The sequence below is a fragment of the Cydia pomonella genome, chromosome 1 (genome assembly GCF_033807575.1).
Source record: "Cydia pomonella isolate Wapato2018A chromosome 1, ilCydPomo1, whole genome shotgun sequence".
In the NCBI taxonomy this organism is placed as follows: Eukaryota; Metazoa; Arthropoda; class Insecta; order Lepidoptera; family Tortricidae; genus Cydia; species Cydia pomonella.
This window is the reverse complement of record NC_084703.1, coordinates 23,403,009-23,430,261: the sequence shown is the minus strand read 5'-3', so window position 1 is coordinate 23,430,261 and position 27,253 is coordinate 23,403,009. Positions and strand designations below refer to the sequence as shown.

The following is a 27,253-nucleotide window of genomic DNA, read 5'->3' as shown; positions in this document are numbered from 1 at the left end:
GATTCAGCCAAACTTGAAATAATCGCGGACAAATATACATACGTAAGGGTCAGACTGAGAATCCTCCTTTTTATAATCCGGTTAAAAAACGAGAGGTTTGATAATGTGTGTTTTGCAGAAATTACGGAACGCTTCCAAACGGCCCGCACTGAGGTGCGGCAGCTGCTGCTGCAGTACCTTTTGCCGTGGCTCGTCAACATCGAGCTCGTCGACCCCAACGTGCCGCCGGCTAACCCACTATCCTACATTCAGGTACCTACAACACGATACCATACTCTCGTCAATACCCCTTTTTACTCGTATGTAGGGTGTGTACATTTATTTTTATTAACCTAGTCATTATTGGAACAACTACATTTACAATAATATGAAATGGTCCAAAACCATGACAAGGTATTTAATCTTTGTGCAAGAAAGACGATGAACAACATGAAACAAATTAAAAAATGTGAAACAAAAAAGCAATTTTTTTAAACATTTTTGTTAAGATATTCGAGTTTTAAAATTCTCCGTTCAATTACATTTACCCATTTACTTACTCATTTAAAACAAACAACTTATTTTCTTTTTTAAGACAACATCTTGCTATGTCTCATTTGGCTGGTCATCTTTTTCCGTGCCTCATATTTTCCATGATTAATGAACTTAACGTCATCGCATACGCCTTTCCGTATAATTAAGGTATAAATCTGATGCAGACTCCGAAAGCAAAGAACACAACTAGTTAACGACAAAGTAAAAATATATCAGTGCCAAATATGTTTTTTTGAGTTTATAAGTTGAAAATTGCATTCTCGTACAAATGAATTTGTGTTCAGTATTACACGTCAGAAGCTGGGCGGAGTGGGCGGCGCGAGGGCCTCGGCTCTGCTGAGGCGACGGAGATGGTTCTCAATAACCTGTTTTATATCACGGCAAAGGTAAGCAATTAATTTGTTGGCTCAGTTTCTAAATAATTGTGGTATATAATCCGTTTTAATTTTAATAAGAGCTTCTACTTAATTGAAGTAAGGAACCCCAAAAGTCAATGTAAACGAGGGTTGTCCCGAGCTGCTCTTGAATGCTGCGGGCGAAATCCATTAATAATCCTCGCTGTTGACAGTCCCGTGATTCTCACCTTTGTTATGGTTCATACACAAATACCTACTTAATAAGAAGGTTTAATTAGTCTCATTGAATGCGAGGCATGATCGTATAAAATCTGCTGTCGCAGGACTGCTTATTTTGTACTTAACATTCCTATAACATGTATATGTAGTGTTATTAAAATATATTATATTTACTCTTTTGTTTTTGCGGTTTTCATCTGTTGAGAGGAGCCCGCGTTAAGGGCCTATTTTGCAATGTCCATTACTACAGAGGCCGGGACGAAAGGGGTTGCCGGCCGAAGACATAGACGGCCGAGCGAGGCCGATAAGTCTGAGGCGGGCAACCCCATATTTCCCGCCGAGGTATGTATAGTGCTTTTCTCAAACATGCAATGAAATAAACGACAAATAAGTCAAAGTTTTATTTTTAAAGAAATTATAAGTAAACAAGACAAACACTAAAACTAACGTGTATATATTACTATTACGCTATATTTTAACTTGGTTTTAATAGAAAACAGATAATTCATATATTTATATTTATTATCATTTTACTTCAAAAAAAGTACGAATGCACGTTTCTGAACGAACCTTTAGAATTTCAATTTGTTGCAACCAAAATTAAATTTTAACCTCTTCTCAATCTCAATAATAAATCATAACTCAATAGCAAAAGGTACTTGTCGCTAGATATGTAGATAAACTAAACTTTTAAGCGTTGTAGTCTAAACTGTCAAGTTACAGTTTAAAATACTAAAACAATGCATTTCAGGTTATAAGATCCTTAGTAAACAAAACATTAAGCATGGAGTACAATGCCCACAATGTTAAAGACTTTAGTTTCTGCCAGTTCTTTAAAATAATGCCAAAAACACTCGTTTACAAACCATATATTTCGCCTTTGATTTTGCCGGCAGCAAGTTCTGTATAGCCAATTCTGCTTCGGCTCTTAATTAAGGTAATTCGGGTCTTAAGTAAGGTATTATAATTTGGATCTTTTTAAATCGAGAGTGAATAGACATCTTTCAGGTGAGCATGTTCCATCCTAGACTGCATCGGCACTTACCATCAGGTGGGATTGTGGTCAAATGCTTACCTTTTCCTAATAAAAAAATTAATAAAAAAGGTGGGGTGCAATCAATAATCATTTCTTCGTCGGTAGTTTCGTCCGAACTCATATTGAATTATTTATAACAAAACAAGATTACAAACAACAAAATTAAATCCGATAAATCAGAATTACAGCGAAAAATTATAAAATTTTCCGCCAAACCTTTTTTGAAGTGAAAACTTCTTTAGCGGCGCTGTGCACTTTTTGGGATGGGGATTTTTTTTTAAACTCGCGACAGATCACGTGACCGACAGATTCGACAGATTGAAAATTCGTAAGACGGACACGTGATGTCGTTGAAATTATGGATCAATGCGGTCAAGAAAAAATGCTTCACAAACATGTATACCCGTCCTTATATAGGTTCCTTACGAATTAGATAATGTGTCAAAGAGAGATGTTTATATGTTTGTTATTCCTTATTTTTGTAGGGTGTCACAAGTTGAGTTAATTACTAGGGATGTACCTGTGTCGATATTTATATCGAAAAATTATGCATTTATGTTCTGTCAGTAAAAAGAAAATACGAATTTTGTCGAATAATTCATATACCTTCCTCTTTTCTTTTCGTCCTTTTGCGCATATGAGTAACACCTCCCTCAGCTCGATACAAGTGCACAAGCAAAGAGGACGCTGAAGCGAAAGAAGACAAGTGTCTAGTAAGTAAAAACAGTCCACTCGCTATACGGCTCGCCACTCGGACATGTGCACGTAACTAAATGCAGATTTTGCATCGTAGATAAGCCACATATACGATAACAATCTTATATTTACAGTGGCTTACTGGTTGCCAAAGTACGCTATTACTTTTAGACTCTAGATGTACAATGCAAATAAAGACGACTTTCTTGGCTGACTGTACATAAAACTGTCAGCGTCATATATCTAATTGTTATAATATAAGTTTGATCATCTCTCTAAAATTCAAATAGTTAGTCTGTGCGGAAAGAGAAGAGTCATGTAATGTATTGTGGTTTGGTTCCCATATATTCCACGACTCTTCTCTTTCCGCACAGATCCTAATACGAGAATTCATGTAGCATCGATTTCATTTAGAGTCCACCACTCAAAATCTACTTATTTTATGTACCAAATGGGAAATAAAAGAAAACGTTTGTGTATTTATTTTTTTCAATAATTTCTATTAAATTTTTTGACAATCATATTTTCATATTTTTCATTAGGCCTCCTAGTCTAGTCGCGATGTGGCAGCTGTTCCATATAAAAATGAACTGTCATACGGATCATCATTGCTCGCGCGAGATATAGTATTTTATATTATTTACCAATTTTGGGGGGCCATCTATGTTACTTCATGACTCCGAAAATATATTATGACTAGAAACTTTTATGTGTTCTGCATCACAAACATCCATAGGCACTAGAGTACTAACCTTAAAGTAAAATACGAATATATTATTTGTTAGGAAATTCACCCAACGTTTTTTACAGATGATGATGCTTTGATAGGTATTTTTTAATTTCTCATCCTTTTGAAACCTAAAAAAATAAAGAGTTTATTTTGCCAGATACAGAACCAAGAGGGTAAATAACTAAGAAAAGTTCACCAAAGATCATTCATGTCTTTTATAGTATTATACTAAATAAAGCTATGAATATCGATAGGTCATTATTCTGAAGTCGATAAAAATACAACATCACTATGCAAAAAAACATGACCTATCATAGTTCGCAGAAAATTTCGAAAATATATGAAAAAATCTATCCAGAACTGAATACGGTGATAGTTAAATAAACTACTAATATTGATTTTTATCTTAAGGTTAGGTCCTATTAATTAATATCATCAAAATTGAATGAATCTCACCGATGAAAGGTTAATTTTCTTCCCGTATGTGATTTACAGCCCTCGATCACACAAGTCATTATTACACAAGGAACTCCGAATCATTACAAATGAAAACTCAGCACATTTTTCAACAATCTTTAAGGAACATTAACAATATAATTAAAAATCGGTACGATGACCTCTGAAATTCTGCTAAATATTTCAACTAATATGATACGACTATGTCAAGTTGTTACGTATTGACACCTACTCTGAAATAACAATTATATATTTAATTTGACTGGATTATATTACATCCATTTGTCAATTTCCTCAATTGACAAGCCACAGACATAATACACAAAGACCGATAGTCGCCATGCGGCTAATCAGCCAAAAGTGAAGCCGAAACACGATCGACGTGTGCGTGCGATGCTCGTGTCTTACTTACGCTCAGGAACGCAACAACTATATAAAAATGTGTTGCCAGTATTTATTTATTCCCGTCAGAGTAGGGGTATTTTAACAACATTCTTATACTTGTTTGACAATAATTTGGAAGTGTGTAGATTTTTAATTTTGTACCAAAAAGCTTTTTAGGGTTACATTATTACATTTAACCCTCAAAATTTGAGTGTGATTGCAATACTGCTGCGGTCGACTGCATTACTGCAGGAAATACATAGGTTATGTCTAATACAAAATCTATCAAAAATAATTATCCGTCCCGTAGCGGTGCGCGGCAACCACTGCTAGACACCAAAATTGGACCGGTCGCGGACCGCATGTACTTGTAAAATTCAAAGATTTTTTTGTACAATATAGGTAGATTACAAGATGTTACATAAATATTTTGGTATCACTATGTCGTGCCTATTGGCATACAAATTCAATAAAAAAGCGACGCGACGTAATCGCGGGGAGAGACAGACCTGTTTTTTGACAATAGGGTTTAAATAAATAAGCTTTTACTATTTTATTTTATTTTACAAATATGCAAAAAATACTATATTTGAATACATTTTTATACTTATTTACAAACAATGAGGTACCTCACAAGCCGACTTTGTTCAATATTGGCGCTATAGTGTCGAAATCTAAAACGAACATTACATAAATTAAAAATTAAACTCAAATATTATTTAAAAAATATACTATAAAATAAAATAATTAAAAATACAATTTTCTTTAATAATACAAGGAACTTAAAGTAAGCGTACTTATTTTAGAATGTAAACGTTATGTCTCATTTGGATGAAAAATGATTCATTTAACTGGCAACATTTATAAGCAATGGCAGCTGACGAAGGTTTGGATTTTTGTCTTCACAATTACGTAAATATCATATTAAACTCGATGCTTACGCGTGGAGATTTGTTTTTATTGTGGTGAATTGTGACACTCATTCACCGCACAAACAGCCATCTTTCCTGTATTTTTTAATTTACAACCAGGAAGTGTACACAAACCGACTCGACCTTGAGTACTACGAGGGCCGTACGAACGAGTGCGACATTATGTTGGACGTGCGGACTAGTAATCTATGCTTTTTAAATCTAAGTGACAAGCCTGAAAAAAACGAAAGTAATTGCGAATTGGTGTGTCATTCAGTCATAGACAAAAAGTAATAGCATGTTGTGAATAAGATACCTTTTACCAAGCTCTTATTTTTGCCCGGCTTCTTTGCTTGTCTTTTTTAGGGTTCCGTAGCCAAATGGCATAAAACGGAACCCTTATAGTTTCGCCATGTCCGTCTGTCTGTCTGTCTGTCTGTCTGTCTGTCTGTCTGTCTGTCTGTCTGTCTGTCTGTCTGTCCGAGGCTTTGCTCCGTGGTCGTTAGTGCTAGAAAGCTGAAATTTGGCATGGATATATAAATCAATAAAGCCGACAAAGTCGTACTATAAAAACTAAAAATTAATTTTTTTTTAGGGTACCTCCCCTACACGTAAAGTGGGGGTGAATTTTTTTTTTCGCTTCAACCCTAGAGTGTGGGGTATCGTTGGAAAGGTAGGTAGGTTCAAAACAAATAAGGGTTTTCAAGAAACATTTCTTGATAAAGTGAATATATTCGGAGATAATCGCTCCGAAAGAAAAAAAAAATGTCCCCCCCCCCCTCTAACTTTTGAACCATAGGTCCAAAAAATATGTAAAAAATCGTGGAAGTAGAGCTTAAGAAAGACATTAAATGAAAACTATAGCGGACATGATCAGTTTAGCTGTTTTTGAGTTATCGCAAAAAGTTTTCCCTTCATAGTAAAAAGACTTACTTTAATTAGGTACTGATTATGCAAATTTGCCTATTTGTTTAACTCGGGTGAAAGGTACCGTTTCATCCCTTGGTTAACAATTTACTATACTTTAAGCTCCAGTTTAGCTTATAGTGACGGAAGAGTAACTACGGAACCCTACACTGAGCGTGGCCCGACATGCTCTTGGCCGGTTTTATTCTATGTTATGGATGGAAGTTGATTTTTCTAAGAGATAAACTTTTTAATGTTAAATAATTGTAAGAGTTCAAAAGTGTTAATGTTTGTGTACGATAGCGCAATAAATGAATATTGTATTTTACCACATAAATGATAGTACTTTTATACTGATAATTAAAGCAATTCGTGCAAAATTATTCCCCTTATTCATGTTTTCACTTCTACCGGCACTCCCGGAGTGCAACCCGTTGTTTTTTTCTTCTATACGGTGAGAAACACGTTTGAGTAGACAGTTTCACCGCTACCTAATATTTAGATGTAATATTAATATTTCAAAGTTTATATATATAGTTAAGAAAAAAAATATAATAATGTAGTATTTGTTATGTTCATGTGGATAAATTATGTAAATAAAACTGCACTAAGTACATAAAAATCGTTTTTTTTTAAATACGCATAGTGGCAGAATGTCATGATGCCTGTGCCACAAATTGATGTGGAAAGGAAATTAAAAAAGAGGACTTTGCCGGCCTAGGCCTGCAAGATTTAGTATGAAATTCCATTAACGATCTCTTGTCGTAGCCGCACCTGAAACGTCATACATAACATCAATATTTCATTGCATGTTTGAGAAACAAAATTAACTACCCGAGAAAACTACCTTAAGTTGTAAAGGTATTTATCTACCAGTTAAGCTTATTTAAAGACTGTGTAACGCTTACGATGACATTATACGTCAGATAAGTGATAAGTAGCTTATTCAGGACTTTACTTGGACATTGTGTAACAGGCCCTAAGTATTAATAATACATTTTTTGCGTAGTTCTCCGATCAACATCCGAAAGAAATTGAGGAGCTGTGGTCAACGCTATGCGCCTGTTGGCCCAACAATCTCAAAGTTATAATACGATACCTAATTATAGTATCGGGGATGGCACCCAACGAATTGTTGCCTTATGTAAGTAACATTCGACAGTAAATGAATTATATTTTTTATACCACTAAAAATTGTTTATGTGAATCAAGTTATTGTTTAACAGGCTAAGCGTGTGGTACTATATCTCGCGCGCTCGCGGCCCGAACGACTCCTGGACGAGATGATGACTGAACTGCAGACTGTGGAGACGCTGAACTGCCTGATCGAGCGCACAGAGACACCGCCCTTCTACAGGCTGACCTCTATGAGGAAGGCAACTTCGGGACACAGCGACGGCCCTGGCACCGGCTCTCAGGTTTTTATCGTGCTCGTGAAATATTGCACCTTGTTTCTGCTTATTCATAGCTATCTGTTACAATGTGACAGTACGTTATTTGCAGGACGCTACAGGGCGGACGGGAGAGCTAGCGCCCGTAGAAAAGGGAACGATTCACACAAAGAGACACAGCGGCGAAGACCCCGCTAAGGCGAGGTAAGGGCACTTATTTGATTACCACAACTACTCCACTCATTGTTATTGCACGAGTAAAATAGTAGATTGTACAACAAGGGCATAAAGCGATTAATTTTTGGACAAAAGTTGACATTTATGCATGAGTTATACACTCTGCTTTTCACTTAAACAATAAATTTAAAAGTGGTGGTGTTTAAGCTTAATAGCATCGCTCGCAGACGTTTCTGCTTGTTAATAATTAAAATTTTGGTTGTGAACATATAAAACAATGCTGCTATTGCTTCTCTTAGGCGACTACGTAATTTCTTGCCGATCGCCACCAAAATTGCACATGCTCAATCCCTGTTTCTTCCGATCCTCGATTACGCCGACATCTCCTATCTTGATCTCACAGAAGAGCAACTGGATAAGCTTGAGCGAATACAAAATCTCTATCCGGTTTATATTTGGATTGTGTAAATTTGACCACGTTTCTCATTTTCACGTGCAACTCAAGTATCCACTTCTCAATCCGTTATCGTCGTAATTTTCATATTCTTTGTCTTCTTTATAGTATACTATTTAATCCCACCACTCCCCGTTACCTAAAAGTACGCTTTAGTTATTTAAATTCCACTAGATCCTCACAAAATTTGCTCCTTTATGTCCCTCTTTCCTCCTCAAAATTTTATAATTGCTCATTCACTTTTCGGGCTGTTCGCCTGTGGAACTCTGTTCCTGTCGAACTAAGACGCGCTCAATCCCTTGCTGTTTTCAAATCCCATCTTAAAGACTATTATCTGTCCCTTCCTTAGTGTTTCTGTCCGCGTTACTGGTTATCACTTTTGGCAAGAATTATAAAGTATTGTATATACATATGTAGGTATATAATTATGTAAGTAGTATGTATGTATCTGTATTGTCTTACTGTTGTAGACTTAAATTTCAAAGGTATTTTCTCTACTGCTATTTAGTTTAGTTTTGCACCTCCTAATAAGTTAAATTATGTTTCATTTCTCCACTACCTAAAGGTTGTCTGGAAGAGATCGCTCTGTAGCGCCAAGGCTGACTATTTCCATATACATTTTTTCAGAGGTTGTGCAATAACGAGGATTTGTATAGTATTGTATTAGTAGTAAGTATGCAAAATATCATATCATAATATTAAAGAGACTAGCTTTGGTGAAAAACTTACGTTAACTTAGTGCCGCTGACGTAAAAGTACTTATATATGTACTGTAAAACTACCCAACTATAGTCCAATACTGCAACTATGGTCCACAAGTTCAAAAGGAAATTAAGTATCTATACCAATGTTCCTTTTGGTTTACTCCTAGTTTTACCTTCCATTTATAAACATACTTTGCCTTAGAACTACATGTATATGTTTTTGTATCACAATGTGTCCTTTAATTGATGTCGTATAATTGCCTTTACTATATGCACAATATATTATGTGACTCACGTCAAAATTGGCTAGCTAGAAAAAAAAAATTGAAGAAAGTTCAAGTTTCTTTTTTTTTACCAAAATCTCATTTGGGGGGTTGATATTTTGTATACTTGCTACTAATGTAAAGCCACATCATCAAAAAAAAATTAGCCAAGCCAAAACTCGCTGGTGGCAGATTCACTTAGCTTATCCATAGATTTCGAGGTTGGTCCTAATCCGATTGTGGTATTAGGGCCTGTTTACTTATTGATTAGTGTTTAGTACGAGTTTATTCATTTGCAACTGAAGTTAAGTACTATCTCGGACGGTCGATGTTCGAAATGACATTGATATGTCAGTTTTCTATTGGTTGGTTGACTTAAATGTAATGCCCGTGTTACAACAACGCTATATGCAACATTTAATTACTTTAAAAAACTTTTTATTTTAGTAACGCATGCCATTTAGTTCCCTTAAACGTACTTACCCCGGAATGAACGGAACTCAATAAAAACACGGTGTATTTATTATCGGGGTTATAAAAAGTAAAATTTTCTGGTTTAGCCTTTTGCGTACCTAAGTATAAAACCATTTAAAAAAATGGATAGATCTGTTATGTACTGATTCTGAAAGCTTTTCATTATCTATAAGTTGTATTTAAAGCAATTACGAGTCCCTATGCTTGACTATTATCTGCATATTAACTAAGGTACTACTTTTGGTTCACTTTTGCAGCTAACTGTAATTTAATTACAGTTGCTATTTCAATCTTAGAAAAAACTGTTATGGAGATTACATTGTTTTTAAAGAAGCATACAGTCTCGAAAGATTTTTGATTAATAATTAATTATTTCCCAGTTCCTACAAGTGATTTTAGATTAGGCTAAATTTAATAAATAATGATATAAATGTGTGTTTAACCGTTAGGTAAGGTAAAATAATCAGGTTATTATGTAAAACTCACAAAATATAGATGTCTCATTTAGTTAAATTTCTTCACCACGGCGAAAATACATACTTAGTAAAAAAAAATTACGTACTCTTTGAAAATATGTTTTTTATAAAAGTACTATTTTGGATCTTACGATTTTAATTCTTTTAACTTTAGACTTATACAAATAACAATATTTACAGTACATATGGTGCTACTTTACCGCACTAGTGCGAAAATTAGCATATTACGTTACTGTGTCGAACATTTAAAGGGCCATATGTACTGTAAAACGTTGTACGATACATGTGCGGATAGGTAATTCGCAACTCGTGTCGATTTAAAACACTCCCATTGGTCGAGTTTTGATTTTTCGCCACTCGTTTCGTATTTCTTTATTTTTCGCACTTGTATCGTAATGTACCTACTATTACTATCTTCACAGTGGGAGGGTATTTTTATTAAGTGGAAATAATTGGCCTTACTATCCTAAAGACGTAATATTTTTCACTACTGTGGCGATAAGATAAGGGCAAGACTATTTATGAAATTCAATTACAGTCCCTTCGACTCGAACGTATTTCGAAACATTACTAGCAACGTAGCGTCGAGCAATAGTACATTACTATAGAGGCCGGGAAACGTAGGGTTGCAGCCCAAGTAGATATATACGGCTGAGCGTAGCGAAGCCGGATAGAGATACGCGGCCGGCAACCCCGTTTCTCGCCGAGATATGTATAGTGCTTTTCTCAAACTTGCAATTAAAACAAAAAATTGTAGTCAATTTTGTTTTGTGGCGACCTACTCGACTCGCCACTCTACCAGCGGTGTACAACCCGTAAGTCCGCACGTCAGCGCGATGCGTCACCGCCGTTGCTTAGCAACGAATATGCACAACAAATCACCGTACCAAGCTAACTGAAGCTAGTTGATGGTTGGATACCAAGACGTTCTGTCACAATTTGACGTTAAAAAACAAAAGAAAGTTGCTTTACAGTCCTAGGTGTGTAAGGCTGTATGAAATTCCTTTACATATCATGTTCACTCATGCCACCTGATATGTAGTATTTCCGGACCTAATTTGACGTAAGTCATGTCATCATTTCATAGCAAGTTTGAGAAAAATAATATTACACAATACTATTTTAATAAAATATTACTATGTAGGACTGACTGTTATGGGAAGTAACTTGACGCGAAAACTTAAATGATTGAATACTGACTTTCTGTGTTATGCACAGGATGATTTCCCGTAACGCTTACAATCAACCACAGAACAAAAAGTTATTTTCTTAAGGTTCCGTGCCCTAAGTGACGAAAAGAACCTTATCACCAAAACTGCTCGGTTGTTCTGTCTGTCAGCGGGCTAGCTGTATCTCAGAAACGAAACAGTATCGTAATTGAAGGACGGGTGAAATTTTTAGAGTGTGTTTTTACAAGCTTTTATTTACTTTCACCAGTTTCACCTGACCGTTGTCTGTTTGTAATCAAATCTTGCAAGATAAATTTGATCCACTTCCCGGTTTCCGATTGAGCTGAAAATTTGCATACATATGTAAGTCGGGTGACAATGCAATATTATGGTACCATCGAACTGATCTGATGATGAAGACAAGAGGTGGACATAGGAACTCTGTGATAAAACAACGCAACCTAATTGTGTTTGGAGTTTTTAGAATTTGCTCGATGAGTGTTAGTTGCCTGTGGAAAGAAAATTAAAGTCAGCGATAAAAACTTGTACCAAAAATGAAATTTTTGCCAAAAACTTATTAAACATCCGGTACCCAGCGTGGGGTGCAAAGGTAATTATGGTCAAATGGCGTTCTAAAAGTTTTAATCATGTATCGAAAGAAGGCAGTAAATTTACTGTGACTACAAAATTTTATTTGGCAATCCACCTCTAAGGAGTGGTTCAGAAAAAAAGTAGCAGCACATTATGTGGATTTTTCATTTTATTTAGTGATAATTATTAAGTAGCGCATTTTTGTAGTAATCCGTACATACTATTCTATTCAACTATATACAATCGTATTTAAAATAAAAGGGCGAATTGAAGTGTTCGCCTTTTATTCATTTCTCCTAAGACTTTTTGAACAGCGTCTTCTGTGAGAATTTATGAGGTGTTTCTCATAAACATAGTTATTTCTTTAAATTTGATAAGCTCTTTAATACACTATTAAATTGTCTTATGTTCGATATTGCAAATTTTTGATTTGACTTCACTTTGAAGTAGTTACATTACATGGAATTTTAATTTTTGTGTTTTTGCGATTTTTACAGAAATTTGTCTCCCATAGAAAAACCTCTGTTAGAGGTTAGATTGGAGAGACTTCCTGACTACCGAAGATGAACTCCAGTTTATTGGCATAATTTACTCGTAAGATGATATCCCTAAAAGCATACTTCTAGTTGTGAAAATTAAAATTCAAGTGTGGCATTGTGGAAAACGGCAGGTGAAGATTGTCAAATTGTGTTGTACAAAAAGTTACGAAGTACATTGCAATAAAAATGAAAAAACTCAAACAATATGATATTTCTCAATATGATTTTATTGTTATTATATAGTATTTTATCTACTATTATCTTACTATTAGTAAAAAATAAAAAAATATACTAGATAATTCACTTCCACTGTTTTACTGAACCACTCCTTATTTTCTCTTTGGTAATAGTAATCCGCCACAGGTATCGTTTTGTACTTACCTACTGCTTTGCTTTTTCCCTACCTAGACGCAAATATATTAAGCATTAAAATATCCAGTGTCATCTTCATCCTTCACTCACATCAAATTAATTTAAGTTACAACTCTATAACAATCTACACTCATTTATTAAGAGGCTGTCAATACCTAAAGCGCGCACACTGTCTATTTGTATCGGAGTAAATGAGATAGCACTGTCGCATGTTACTGGGCCTGGGCAAGGGAATAATAAGAAAAATGTTTAAATAAAAAAAGTGGATTATTAGTGTAATATTTTACTCAATAGCGGTTTAGATATATATGTTTTGAAATTGTGATTTTAATTGCAGACCCATAAGTCAAAACAATAAAGACATAAAACCGTTTAATTGTGATTTTAAGACCAATCTTTGCAATTATTTTCTATCGAGCCGAATTCGTTCAATCATGTATCGAGTACAACCACGGTCTTTGAAATATAATTAATTAATTAATATGAACATATATTTTTCTTACTTGAGTAAAACAAATAGTCTTTCTTAAAAAACTGTTTAAGTAACATCAATTTCAAGGACATTGGGTGTTGTCAGCCTCTTAACTCTTCCCGCCCGTGCCCGGTAAATTCAAAATCACCAATTATGACTCATTGCCTAGTCTCGGCCTAACCGAGAACCTCGGTTAGGCCGAAACGGAGACCGAGATCTCGGTCGGACCTTAATAAAAAGAGAAGACTTTTTGCAATAACTCAAAAACGGCAAAACCAATCATATTCTTATTATAAGTATTTACTGAGTTTTTGTTTTACGATTATTTTCATACTTGTTGGACCCATGGTTTATAAGTTAGAGGGGAGGGGATATTTTTTTCTTTCGGAGCGACTATATCCGAAAATATTTACTTTATATTCAAATGTTTTTGGAGACCCTTATTCGTTTTTAAGAGCCAAGAACCTCCCCAAATATCACCAAGGGGGGCAAAAATAGCCGAAATAACCTCGCGTGATTTGTGCACAAGCCCCATGCATGATTTTTGTATCCATGCCAAGTTGCAGCTTTCTAGCACTAACCATCACGGAGCAAAGCCGAGGACGGACGGACAGGACACGGCGAAACTATAAGGGTTTATAATGTTAATAATTTATGGTTGAGTAAAACTGAAGGAATTATTTGTATTTTTATAAAAACTACACTGAAGTACGTAATAATCGGCCTGTATATCAGAGATAAGTCACATCGGGGACAGCGATAAATCATATGAACGGGTGTGTCCACCGCGTAAGTGATTGGCCCCGTGCTTGGCAAGTTAATAAACACGCCGAAAACACTGCGCACCTGAGCCCATTACCTTTACATCGATATAATGACAATTTACGACTACCTACATCTGACAGAAAAGACTAAAAAAGCATTTCCTGAATTATTTTATACTAGCAGAATTTGTGTAATTGTTTAAAAATATGTTTACATAATTGGGCTAATTATGTATACATTTAATTTGTTGAATTTTATTCTGCTTCAAATCTGGGGGCACGATAGAGGCCCCCGCCAAGACGAGCAAAGCGAGGCGCAAGCACTGCCTACCTTTTCTCGAAGCGCTTCGTCGTCTTTTGAACCCTCATAACTTTGATTTGGATTATACCAGATAAACAAAATTCTCGGGATATAATGTCAATAGTGCACTTATTAAGCATAAAAAATTTCAATGCCATAGTTATCATGCTATATTTTATATTATAGATTTTAGTCATATATAAAAAAAAAAACAATTTCGTCACTGACTCGTTTACTCACTAATGATCATCAAAACCCTTAGGGTACTTCCCGAAGTCCTAGGAAGCTGAAATTTTGTACGTAGGATAGTATTAGTACACAAACAACAAAAAATTCTAAAACATGAAAATTTTTGCCCCTCAGGGGGTGAAAAGGGGGGTGGAATTTTGTATGGGGAATCAATAACCGCTGAACCGATTTAGTTGAAATTTGGTATGTGGATAGATTTTGTTATAGGATATAGAATAGATTTCAACCCCAAAATGACCCCGTTAGGGTGAAAAAGGGGAGGAAAAGGGCATTAGGGGGGAAAGGGGTTGAATTTTGTATGGGGAATCAGTAAAAAGGAATTTATATAAAAGATTCCCCCAGATACTTCAAGATTTTTAATTGTAAACACCCCGAAGATTGTCATAAACAATTTACAAAAATATGTGAAATTCCACCACAAACATTTTCATGTAAAATGTTGCCATGACGAGGCCATAACATAAGGCTCACACTGTCATAAAGTTATTAGATCTCTTGTAGAGCCAAGCTTTTAACTCTAAAAGCCCTAACTTCACAAATTCTAGATCTTAATCAAAATATATAGCTTGGCCGGGTAGGTACTACAAGAAGTATTGTATGATAAAAAAATAATGAATAGTGAATAGTGTATACATTTTTCACCATACGCCCATGTGACGGTAGCGAAACGGCCAAGCCACAGTGAAAGGATAAGGATCAAATTCAAATGGCATTCTAAAAGTTTTAATCATGTGTCGAAAGATGGCAGTAAATTTACCGTGGCTACAAAGTTTTCTTTGACGATCCACGTCTATTTCAAATTCTCATTGCCTTAATAAAAATAACTTATACACCTAAACATTCCTCAAAATCACTCTATGATAGCTGAAAACCGCATGAAAATCTGTTCAATAGTTTTTGAGTTTATCGCGAACATACATACAAACATACAGACGCACTATGGGGCGAATCGAAGAAAAAGCGTACATTCGTACTTTATTGCGAAAAACGTATTTTAAAAAAGATAGTATTTTATTAAATCCTTATCGCCCGTGGAAGTGAATGCAGATAACCTTGAACATGAGCCTGGATGCATTATTAATGACATCATTAGTAGATTGTAAATATATTTTAGACATGTCAGATAACGCTAAACCATTATTTAATAGTACCTAGTAGTAAAAGATGGTAATGCTCTCAATTACCGATGAGCATGGATGCATTGTTAATAACATTATTAGTAGATTGAATACAAATTGAAATACACTACACACAATGTTGTTCATGCGTGAAATAATTTTACTAATGCATGCTATTTTATTTTCGGTGATAAGCAACTTGCAGACTAGTAGTAGTATTTACACGTTTTCACTAAAAACAACTTACTTTTTTTGTAAAAGAGCCAATATATAAAACGTCAAATTCGTAATTAATTGTTATATAGCATAAAGGTATCGATAATCGTCATAAGTTTACAAAAAAGGCATTAATAAAAATATCCGTTTATGATGACTTTTTACTGGACTAAACAAGAAAACCGGCGCCTACAAAACTAGGCTATTTATCATTTCGTACTCTATAAAAGTAGGAAAATAATATCCTGAAGGTTGGAAGACAGGGTCTCTCATAGTTTCCTTGAAATAGGTTACCTAAATTTGGGTCCCATGCAAAAAAATCACGTTTTATTTTTTTCTGCTTCAAATATTCCTTCGTTTGAAAATTTTTATACCATATTTATTGTTATCCATGTCATTTTCTATCGAATAGTTTTATTTTAATACGTTTTTCACAAAAATTTACGATTGTCTGCTTTTTCTTCGATTCGCCCCATAGTGAGACGCGGCAGGGGACTTTGTTTTATGAGGTATAGTGATAGTGGTTGTGACCAGTTACTTGTACGGCCAATAAAATATTGTACCTAAGCACAGTACAGTCGAGTTCATAAATATGTGTAAATATTTTCACCTTATTGCAATGGATTAAGGTGGAGAAAGGTGTACATATTTATGAACTCGACTGTACCATGGGCAATCTAAGCACCCGTGACGTAAGTACTGAAATGTTTATATTATATCATTAATTCCATTTTACGTCACAATTTCGTAAATTATGTGTTGATATTATACAGAATGGAATTTTAAATACCACCCATACTCTGCGTAATCACTTTATGGTCATACTAAATAACTTTTATTATGTGACAAATGCCGAAATCGCGAATAATATCTAGACTGTTTCATACATTCCGGCTGATATCATTGGATTTATAATAATTTACCGACAAACATGGTGCGGACTGCACCAAGAAGGTTCGACCGAGTGTTCTTAGGTACCTGTAGAAAGTATGTTATATACCGTTGTGTAAGACAATCCAACGTACAGACTTATATAGGCGCATCCTTATCGATCCGTACCAAAATCATGGCATGCTTCAAAATTTGGCTGGGCACCGACTTCAAACATATCAGTTGGAGCTCATACACTTAAAAACAGATAATATTTTATTTCATCTATTCATCTGTTCATTTTTAAACTACTATAGCAAAACTTTCGTGTAAAATGAGCGATAAAGATATTTCGGAGACGCCACCTCATATCCGCCAGTGCCACCAGAGAGCAAGGATGCCCCAATGGCGGCTCTAACACGTGGTTAGTGAATTATCATAGAGAATTTATAATATGTGTGTAGAAAAAATAGTGTATGTAACTCTACATAATTAGGCATTAAAACACAAACATATTTCATACTGTTCATATTTAGGCATTCAAACACTCGTGTGGTCCTTTTAAGAAACTCATTACTTTCGTATCTTAAACTCACACTCGTATTTTCATGTCTTTCATCATGTATTGAATTTCAGTGTATTGGACGAACGGCTAACAACTCACATCTTCAATAAAACTCATCATCTTGTTAAATAAAACGTCGTACGTGTCGCGAAGGTGTTTGTATGGCTCTTTGTATTGTATGAAGGCACGCAACCCTTCATTATGTGTGGTCCAACACGCACTTGGCCGGTTTTTACTCATTGGTACCGTATTAACGGGGTCTTATTGATTGATTAAGAGTGTCAGTTATTTGCTCTTAACCTAATTACAATTTTTTTAAGTAGGTGTATAAAGTATTACTCGTAATTTCATTTACCAAATTCATTTTTCCTGCATCGCGTGCAATTTTCGCATTTAACTGCACAACGTAATTCGCACTGTCAATAGGGAATAAGGTGATAGGTTAATTAAATCGTAAATCCTCTTTGCTATAGTATTTTATAGAAAGTGACATCTATGTGCTGACAGATTTCCTGGAATTGATCATAAACAGCACTTCTATGAGACTTTCTGTTTTACCGACAGCACTTTGTTTTAATAGTGGTCGCATAAGTTGTGTTCACCGTAATGGTGTTGTGTGAATTTATTAAAAGCTATAGAAAAAAAGAGGACTTTTATAATAGGTACAGGGTAGTAAAGCAGCGTACAACTTTTACTAGGGCCATATACGGCTGCGATCGTGGCCCACATTTTGTGGTAAACTGTAACACTTATTTTTTTTTTTTATACATAGGTAGGTACTTGTATTTTATAGTACTTTCGTAAATTTTAATTTATTACTAATAAACTATATGATTATGATATTTGGTATTCTTCAGCTTATTTATTGTTTTATATCTTAAACGTGTATGTGAAAACTTATCACGCAGTGGCGGCAAAGCTGGTGACGCGGTGGCTCGCGACAGCCGTGCGGCGGAGAAACGCGCTTCGGCGCCGCCGTGCGCTACCCCACCCGCCGAGGCCGAGCCAACACCCTCCGACGGCGATGCCACTCCGGTAACACTCTTCACAACTAATCAAAATTGGGTTTCATTTTATCAAGGACAAATTACATTAATGTCGAACAGTCCTACTATGTGTACCTAGTAAACGTATAATTGAAGTAGGTAGTTTTTAATATGAAATACTGAGTTGGAACATGTTGCAGACGGGCCTGTGCCCCGAGCTGGGCATGGGCGGCACGCCGGCCGGCAGCGCGCCGACCACGCCGCAGGAGCCGCGCATGGACGTGCCGCAGCCGCGGCCGCTGCCCATGCCGGAATACGGCGGGTTCTTCGCGCGCCTCACCGAGTACTTGCCAGACAGCAGCCAGCCTATCTCGGGATTCCACAGGCAACGAACGATTATTTCTTATACTTACAATACGTTTGTTAAGAGCTGGCACCGAATTTCTATGAAAATGTTGACAGACATCCATAGGATAATGTTTCGATAGATAAAAGATGTTGGTGAGAAATAAATCGTATCCCCATTTATAATGCGGTAAGAGGCTCGATTATTTTTAGTTTTTATGTATGATATAATATTATAATAAAATAAATAATTATGATATTATGATATAAGTGAAGACAACTAATAGTATTTTATGCAATAGTTGTATAAGAAGGGTCAAAAAAGGCGAGTGGCGTGAGTTACAATGTGAGCCGGAGCCGAAGGCGTAGGCGAACATTGTAAAGGAATACGCCACGAGAATTTTTTGACCTACTTATACAACGTTGCATACAATATTTTTCCTACGAGTCAACAAAAATAAATCTTAATTTAGGTAAACAAATTACAGCAAAAGTATATAGCCAAGACGCGCGAGCATACCTTGTTACGCGCCCGGCCCGCCCCGGGCCGCGGCCGGCCGGTCAGCGACACCTCCTCGTAACTCATGAGGCCCTGGTACTTGCTACTTGCTAAATTAATTTTTTGGACAGTTTTTTCTCAATTTTGGCCACCGTAGCCTACGGAGACTAACAAGCAACCCTAAGCGGTCTTCGTAGTCTATGGGTGTTGCTATATTACGGGTGTCACATGCGTGTTTCTGACTTATGTAGTAATTATTTTTACTATGCAACCAAATGAATATTTTGTACGTTGGCAGCAATGCACTTAGTTTAAAACTGTATTCGTTTTGGTTTTGTTAGGTTGGTAGCCATTAATCGCAGTAACATTATAGCTTATAAAAGCACAAGAGCTTTTATGAGGAATAGACAATATAGACTTTTCTTGAAATCTTTTATATATGTTCTTATATTCGTGTTAATGAATGCATAAATGACAGATAATAGTAGAGGAGTAGGAAAATATAATATTATGAGCATTACTATTATCTTCTATTTTAGTACGGTCCCCAAGCCGCTCCGAGGCCCGATTTAATTGTCTCAGCTCGGCCTTATCCACAACCGGTATCAATGTGTTCGGGCTATTCTCCTGATCACCGTACATGCGGGGTAGTAAAGCGGAAAAATGGTGGAGGGGATAGTAATGAGGTCACAAAGATGGCGGCCGGACCTATTTTTTTGGGCGGTGTATCTCGAAAACCACTTAACCGATTTTATTCATCGAGGTGTCAAATAATAGCTTATATTATGGAGATTATTTCCTTTCTTACAAGTATTTACGTGAAACCTATAGGGAAAAAAAACACAAAAAACATTTTTTTTTATAATCTCCCCCTGACTTTACTCAGCCCTAAACATAACAAAACTGTATCTTTCGATGGACGATATTTACTTGTCTTTATACTCGAACACGTAGCAGAAAATAAAGTTTAACGTAGCTAAAAAGGTGTTGATGCGTAGATGTAACGTGGCGGTAATGCTGCTGTGCGACGTGGTTCTGGACGGCGTGGAGCTGGACTGGTCCATCCACGTGCCACTCATGCTGCACATCGTATTCCTCGGCATGGATCACACCAGGTACGCTGCTTATTACTTGCATCCTTCAAGCAACACCGGCTTCCGAGTGCGATAGGTATAGGGGAAACGTGGACACAGTCGCACTTCTCACTAACTATATACAAAATCCAATCTGCAATGACGAAACAACTACATAGAAAATTATACACGTCAAAGACAAATCTTGCACTCGTCGATCTGTTTTTGAGTACGGGCGAGTCACAACTTTTTCAGGCATTCTTTTCTATATCATCTGATATCGTAGCATAGGATGTAACTTCAAAGGCTTTCGTTATATTTGCAGGTGGATTGTTCACCAGCATTGTCGGCAATTGCTACTAAATTTGCTCGTGGCGGTGGCAGCGCACCACGATCACTTGACCGTGGCGAGGGTCTTGCTGGCCAGCCGCTCGGCGCAGCTCGGCCTGGGCATACCGCCCACCTTACCCCTGGTGCCTCACAACTTCACAGGTAAACACTCATCTCTCCCATAACACCCGATAATCATGCTTTCGTTCGCTAGGAACTACCTCTGGCACATAATCACTTTTATTTAATTTTACCTTTATTTAAAATATTTATTGTTATTTAGAACCGGATGCCGTATTCGACAGCTATTTACAATGCAACGGACATTCGCCTCGGCCGCACCAACCATTATCCTTTAACTCGGACCCACAAGTCACGCCTGAAGGTATTTGGATACTTTGAAAGACCGCTTTGTACGTTTGATAACCAAAAAAAAAATAATGGACTGAACCTTGAAGCCTACATATGCAAGCTCTGTCCTACCCTACTTTAATCAGTCATCCTTATGTTTTTTCTACAAACATATCCAAGACCTGTCACTTTGGACGTGATTTAATTCGAATATAGCACGGTCGTATTGACTTAACCTCCTTCTTTATCGACGAATGAAATGAAAATAAACCAGTTTTACCTCCACCGACCTACACATTAAGTAGATATGTTTACTACAAACTGTTTTAAAACGTTGAAATGTTTATGAAGCGGCAAGTAGTTACCACTGGGCACATTTCTTTGCATAAAAAACAAGGACGGTTCATTTTAGCTTCATTTGTTGCAGACAACGAGGCGCGTGACTCTTTTTGTTTTCGTTGTTGTTTCTGTTTTCTTTCTCTGCACTACGACGTTAAAGTCTTGTAAAAAAATAAATGGCTTTGAGTATGTAAGTGTGAGAAGTTAGGTAGACAATAGTATAAGATGTTGAGGTCGTGTGTCCAGGTGAAGGCGACCATTACCCGTCGCTGCCGGTGATCGTGACAGAGGGCGAAGGCGAGGCGGAGGGCGAGGCGACGGAGCCGGAGTCCGCGGAGCTGCCCGTGGCCGACGTCATCAAGTCGCTAGTGCATTTCCTCGCCAACCGCCCCACGCACATGCCGCTCTGGCAGTACGAGGACATCACTGCCAAAGGTTCTCACTTTCTTACTTTTTGTTGTTTTTCTAACAAACATTACGACGAATATAAAATTTTTAGGTATTTGTTTACAAGGGGCAAAGTTGTTATTTAACCCGTCGTGCTAATGTTGATACCCAAGCAAGCGAAATTTTCCAAAATTGCCACGATTACGATTGCGAGCGTAGTTCCGAGGGTATTAAGGCACGAGGGTTAAACAGAGTTTGCTACCGCTAGTGAAACACATTTTTCATCACCCCAACGCAAGAAAATACTAACTATAAAACATTTTAAATAAAATCCAAATGAACGCTACTATGTTTTTCACACCGTGTTTTTATTGAATTCCGTTAACTCCAGGGTATGGGTAAGTTTAATGACCCTAAATGGCAATTACTAAAAAAAATGTATATATATATATATATTTTTTTTATAAAAGTAATTAAATGTTGCATATAACGTTGATGTAACACGGGCATTACATTTAATTCAACCAAAACCAAACAATTGAAAACTGTGACATATCAATGTCATTTCATCATCGATAGTACTTGCGTTTAGTAGCAAATGTATAAACTCGTGCTAAACACCAATCGAAATAAGCTCTAAGGCTCTCGTATACGCTCGTAAGGGCCCGATAAAAATGAATTGTTGATTATCACCGAAATGGAGTTAAAGTATAATAATAATATTGAATTTAAAATATCTTTTGGCACACGTCACGTGACCAAACTCGAAACATCGTTGAAGATTCTGATGACGTCACAACTCTCGGATTGACACTGTTGACAGTTAGGCGATAAACAACAAATGACAAATGTCAGTTGACAGTTCGTATCTTCTACGTGTGTATGTAGTTATGTGTCAAACCGTAAACTGTGACGTCACACAATTTTCAAAGAGCGTTTTGGGCGCGAAAGCATCTGTCAAAATATATTTTGGTAATTTAACATATTTAAAGCAGTTTTTAGTATAAAAGTTGAATTTTAGGGCAACTTTTAGTTAATGTAGAACGTAATACAAGCGTTTCAAAAAATTGGAAACAACCCTATTAACTGGAATAAAAAAAAAAACACGGTGTATATGTATTATTAAAAATCATCACTTCATACAAAAATCGACATTGAAAAAAAGGAATCAATTAAATATTTGAACCAAATAAATAAATGCAACTTTCTCATCAGTTTTTGAAGAATCAAGACAGCCTTTTAGGATCTGTAGTGGAGTATTTCTTTGTTAATTGGGTACGTACTCGTATTTTAGCCAAAACACAGGAGGCCCATTGAATAGTTTGATCTTACTGTTTGTCCGGATTTTTAATGCCTTACCTTTTTAATGATAACCAAAAATACTTTATAGCCTAAATAAAAAAATCTCTCTTACCAAAAAAAACCTTAACACCAAAAAAGTAAGGTCTAAAATTACACAAGTACTAGCTGTTTTAATCACAGCTGCAGATAAAATTGTATTCAAACACCAAATATTATGAATGATCACTAAATCTTGAACAGCAAATTAATGCGGTATTTTCACCTAATAAACCACTATGATTACATGTGTATACATAATACCAGTGGGGGAAAACTCCTGCATTCGGGCGTGCTCGGCTCCGTTCGGCTTAGTATTGCTACGAGCAATTATTAAGGCTGGCAAAACTAGACGTGCCTATGCGTGCAGAGCCACAGATAAGAAAATGAATTGAATTTGACAACCCTAAATAGCCGAAAGGGAAAGTGCCATACATTAGAAAAGGACAACATGATTCGACCCTGAATCGCTGTCAAACTTCGATTTTGTAGGAAGTGTCCTTTCTGTTCGGCAGTAAATACTATTACTTATTCTGTGTTACGACCAAATAAAGTAAAATAAACCCTCAGAACCGAACTGCTATCACTATCAGAAAAGTGGGTTAGGTTAGGTTAGAATTACGACCCTTACAGAAAAGAAATGCTACTAGAAAAGTAAGCTAGGTTAGGTTCAACTGCGATCCTCACAGAACCGAACTGCTATATCAAAAGTGGGCTAGGTTAGAATTGCGACCTTTACAGAAACGAAATGCTACTAAAAAGTGGGTAAGGTTAGATTAGAACTGCGACCCTTACAGAAACGAAATGCTACCACAAAATGGTGGTGAATTACATATTATTCAATAGGATAACGAGATGTTAATGTTTTCCGTGATGAATGGCAATGGCATTTCACGTATTGTGCCGTAGAGTTGGTAAAATCACAACATTTTTAAAATTCTTTTGTAATAACCCATATTTAATTTATATTAATATATTGCAGTGTTCAGGAAGCAAAATACTTCCAAAACATATGAAAATTTTCAGGTCTTATGAAAATGAAATGTTGTCAATTACCCCACAGTTTGCAATTGCCCTGGCTGACCTTACTATTTTTGGTGGTAAATATGTTTTTTTTTTTTATGTAAAATTCTACTACTGGTGTTCAGTTAAATACCAGCCATATTTTAAAGCACTCGTTTGGTAAATCCACATATCATGTTACTGAGAAACCATTTTTAAATCTTACATTACGATAGTCACTAGGTACTGGTGCCGTGTTCGTGCGCGTTGTGTTTAATTTATTTATTTTTTGACGACCGGTTTGGCCTAGTGGGTCCCGGGTTCAAATCCTGGTAAGGGCATTTATTCGTGTGATGAGCATGGATATTTGTTCCCGAGTCATGGGTGTTTTCTATGTATTTAAGTATTTATAAATAATTATATATATCTTTGTCTAAGTACCCTCAACACAAGCCTTATTGAGCTTACTGTGGGACTTAGTCAATTTGTGTAATAATGTCCTATAATATTTATTTATTTATTTAATTATAAGATATGGGCGTGTCTGGGTAAGCGCGCGTACTTTAATAAGGGTGTATCTGTATTATGGTTGTGTTTATGTGGTCAGTGTGGAGCCTGCGCAGCTGCCAGCAGATGGCGACGCTGGTGCGGCACGTGCTGCGCGTGTTCCGCGAGTCGCTGCCCCTGGCGCTGGTGTCGGAGCGCTGGGCGCAGACCGCGCTGCAGCTCGGTCTCTCCTGCCCCTCGCGGCACTACGCAGGCCGCTCGCTGCAGGTACACGTGCACTTCTCACAATTAAAGACTGTATCGTCTACTATAAATACAAGTAAAACAACGTAGATAAAATATATATTTTTTGTATGTTTTTAAGCAAAAATGCTACATCTACAACTACCCTAACTAAAAATAAAAACCATATTCAGTGAAAGAAAACTCATTCGTTTTTAATTGATTTTCTGACTTTCTGTCTGAACGTCGACATAGAGATTGGACAGCATCTTTGCCCAACATTTTTATCACCCTGCACTGGTCTAAACGAATTGATAGAATTGAAATTGAAATCCATAGAACGACCATATTTTCGAAGCTTAGCTTTAAATATAGTCCAAAAAAGTTTAGTTGTCAATCGATCCTTCTTCCCGTGAGATTTGAAGGTTTTCTAACAAACCTGCTGTCTATTGAAAAAAAAAAGTGGCGCGACTACTGCGAATAAAACGTCGTACTTCTCGCTGCATACATAAAACCCTATTCATCAAAGCTAGATCCAGGATACTCTTATCATGTTTTATTTGAACGTCAACTGATAGTCCTTTTGTTGGATAATCTACTTTATTAAGTAAATGAAATAAAGTATATTTGACAATGTAAATGATATTGTGTAAATTGGACATATCCTCATTTATTGATTTTTATTATCATTTGTACATAATTTTTATTTAGACCATGACTAAGGGCCATTTCACCATCCAGGGTTATCCACAATCGGAGTTTACTGTTAGTTAACACAGCCTTAAATTGTACTGGTAAAGAGCAAGTGGCCCTTACATGACGATCATTAGGAGATACTCGTACTTAATTATTACTTTTGGGCTACCGTTATACATATATCGATACAATGTAGAACAGGAAGTCTTATCGCTAAGGAGCGATCTGTTCCAGATAATTTTTAATTAGTTGAAAATGTGAAATAGAGATATGCAATAAATAATTCTAGAACTCAGTAATTTTGTAAAAAATATCGCTGAATACTTTGTTAAGAAATCGGAAAATAAAAGTAATTTGCGTAACCAATATAAACATGATTTAGTTCGTCCTAGAGTCAAACCCTCAATTTTTATTTAAATACATATATAAATGCAATAGATATATTTAATAATCTCCCCCATGTACTAAAATCTCTACAGGGCAATCAGTTTAGGTGTAAATTAAAACATTGGCTAATACAAAGAGCATTTTACAGAACATTAAGAAATATTATGAATATGATAATGATAATATTATTGTGTAACACTTGGCTTTTAAGTCCCGAAATTAGTTATTTCTTTTACATAATAACACAACTTACTATTAGTTCTAGTTAGTACCTAACTAATTAATTTTAGACATAATTTGCATGTTGCTAGTATAGCTAATATATGTATTAAGAAGATGTAAGTAAACATTGCACGCCCATGTCGGGTAATTGTTGGGACAATGTTGTATAAATGTCATCTTTCTGTACACAGTTTGTCAATAAAGTGTTTTCGTTCATGATTTATTTATTTTTATTTCATGTTAAAAGCCTTTTTTTGTGCTAACAAGTGTTCCATTACTTTATACGAGTATATAAAAGAAATAGATAGTCATATTATTTCCATACTATCCGGTTAAATTACTTCGTTTACTGTCAAGTTAACTATTAACTTTTAATATGTTGTGTTCTACATTATATCGATATACAAATGTATATTGGAAGTTGATAAATGAGAAGTCCCTATGACAGTTCAAAAATGATACGAGTATAATATTCCGGCCTCGGTAATCTAAATCTAATTTAAAGAAATTTAACTCGTGACAAAATCTGTGTTAAAACGTTTATATATTGCTTGAATATTTGAATAAGCAAAAAGCTTGTAAATTAAAAGCAGTGATGGCAAACATACTTCTGATTAAAGATTCCGTAAAATTTTGATATCCAATAATCTTTATTTATTTATATAAACTAAATTTTGCAATTCGTTCTCCGCCCTTCACTCATTTTACAAACTGAGCATTTGAGAAAAGGTGAGAGGTGATTTAGTGAAATTCATTATCACGCAATTAGTAAATTGACACTCTTTATTATTTACCGATATCTAACCAAGTTATTTTTTATAATACAAGTAGCTTCCTAAATGTATAGAGCACTCTCACAATGGTAGGCGACATTAGTTTCGGTCACTTCATTCAGGCCACCTTTCGTGACTCGATCTTGCACTGTGCTATCTTTCGCTGACCTACATCCCATTATTCTTGCGCTAGCGATATATTGTATAGAAACACAGAGGAATGCACACACTACCTCTTTTCTTGCGAGATTTCAGTATGTGGTTGTTGAAGAAAGAAGTATACATATACGCGGTTGCATGCGTCCATAGTAGGTACGGGTGCCGCAATTACATCAAGAAGCTGTACGCTAGTTTGTTCCTGAAGTGCTATAATAAAATTTATAATGATTATAATTAATTTCAG

The 27,253-nt window shown here is 36.0% G+C and overlaps 1 protein-coding gene across 4 annotated transcripts in view; it reads left to right on the top strand.

The window, feature by feature from the left end:
- The window catches only part of LOC133518025 (protein furry), a 206,040-nt gene that overhangs the window by 137,214 nt on the left and 41,573 nt on the right, over positions 1-27,253 (top strand). For all 4 annotated transcript variants that reach the window (XM_061851596.1, XM_061851577.1, XM_061851586.1 and 1 more), the window contains 12 exons: positions 119-252; positions 819-920; positions 7,238-7,372; positions 7,455-7,646; positions 7,732-7,823; positions 18,302-18,428; positions 18,580-18,764; positions 20,222-20,338; positions 20,622-20,788; positions 20,910-21,011; positions 21,563-21,751; positions 24,651-24,817. In XM_061851596.1, the coding sequence (XP_061707580.1) occupies positions 119-252; positions 819-920; positions 7,238-7,372; positions 7,455-7,646; positions 7,732-7,823; positions 18,302-18,428; positions 18,580-18,764; positions 20,222-20,338; positions 20,622-20,788; positions 20,910-21,011; positions 21,563-21,751; positions 24,651-24,817 (1,709 nt within the window). The remainder of the gene's footprint in view (positions 1-118; positions 253-818; positions 921-7,237; positions 7,373-7,454; positions 7,647-7,731; positions 7,824-18,301; positions 18,429-18,579; positions 18,765-20,221; positions 20,339-20,621; positions 20,789-20,909; positions 21,012-21,562; positions 21,752-24,650; positions 24,818-27,253) is intronic.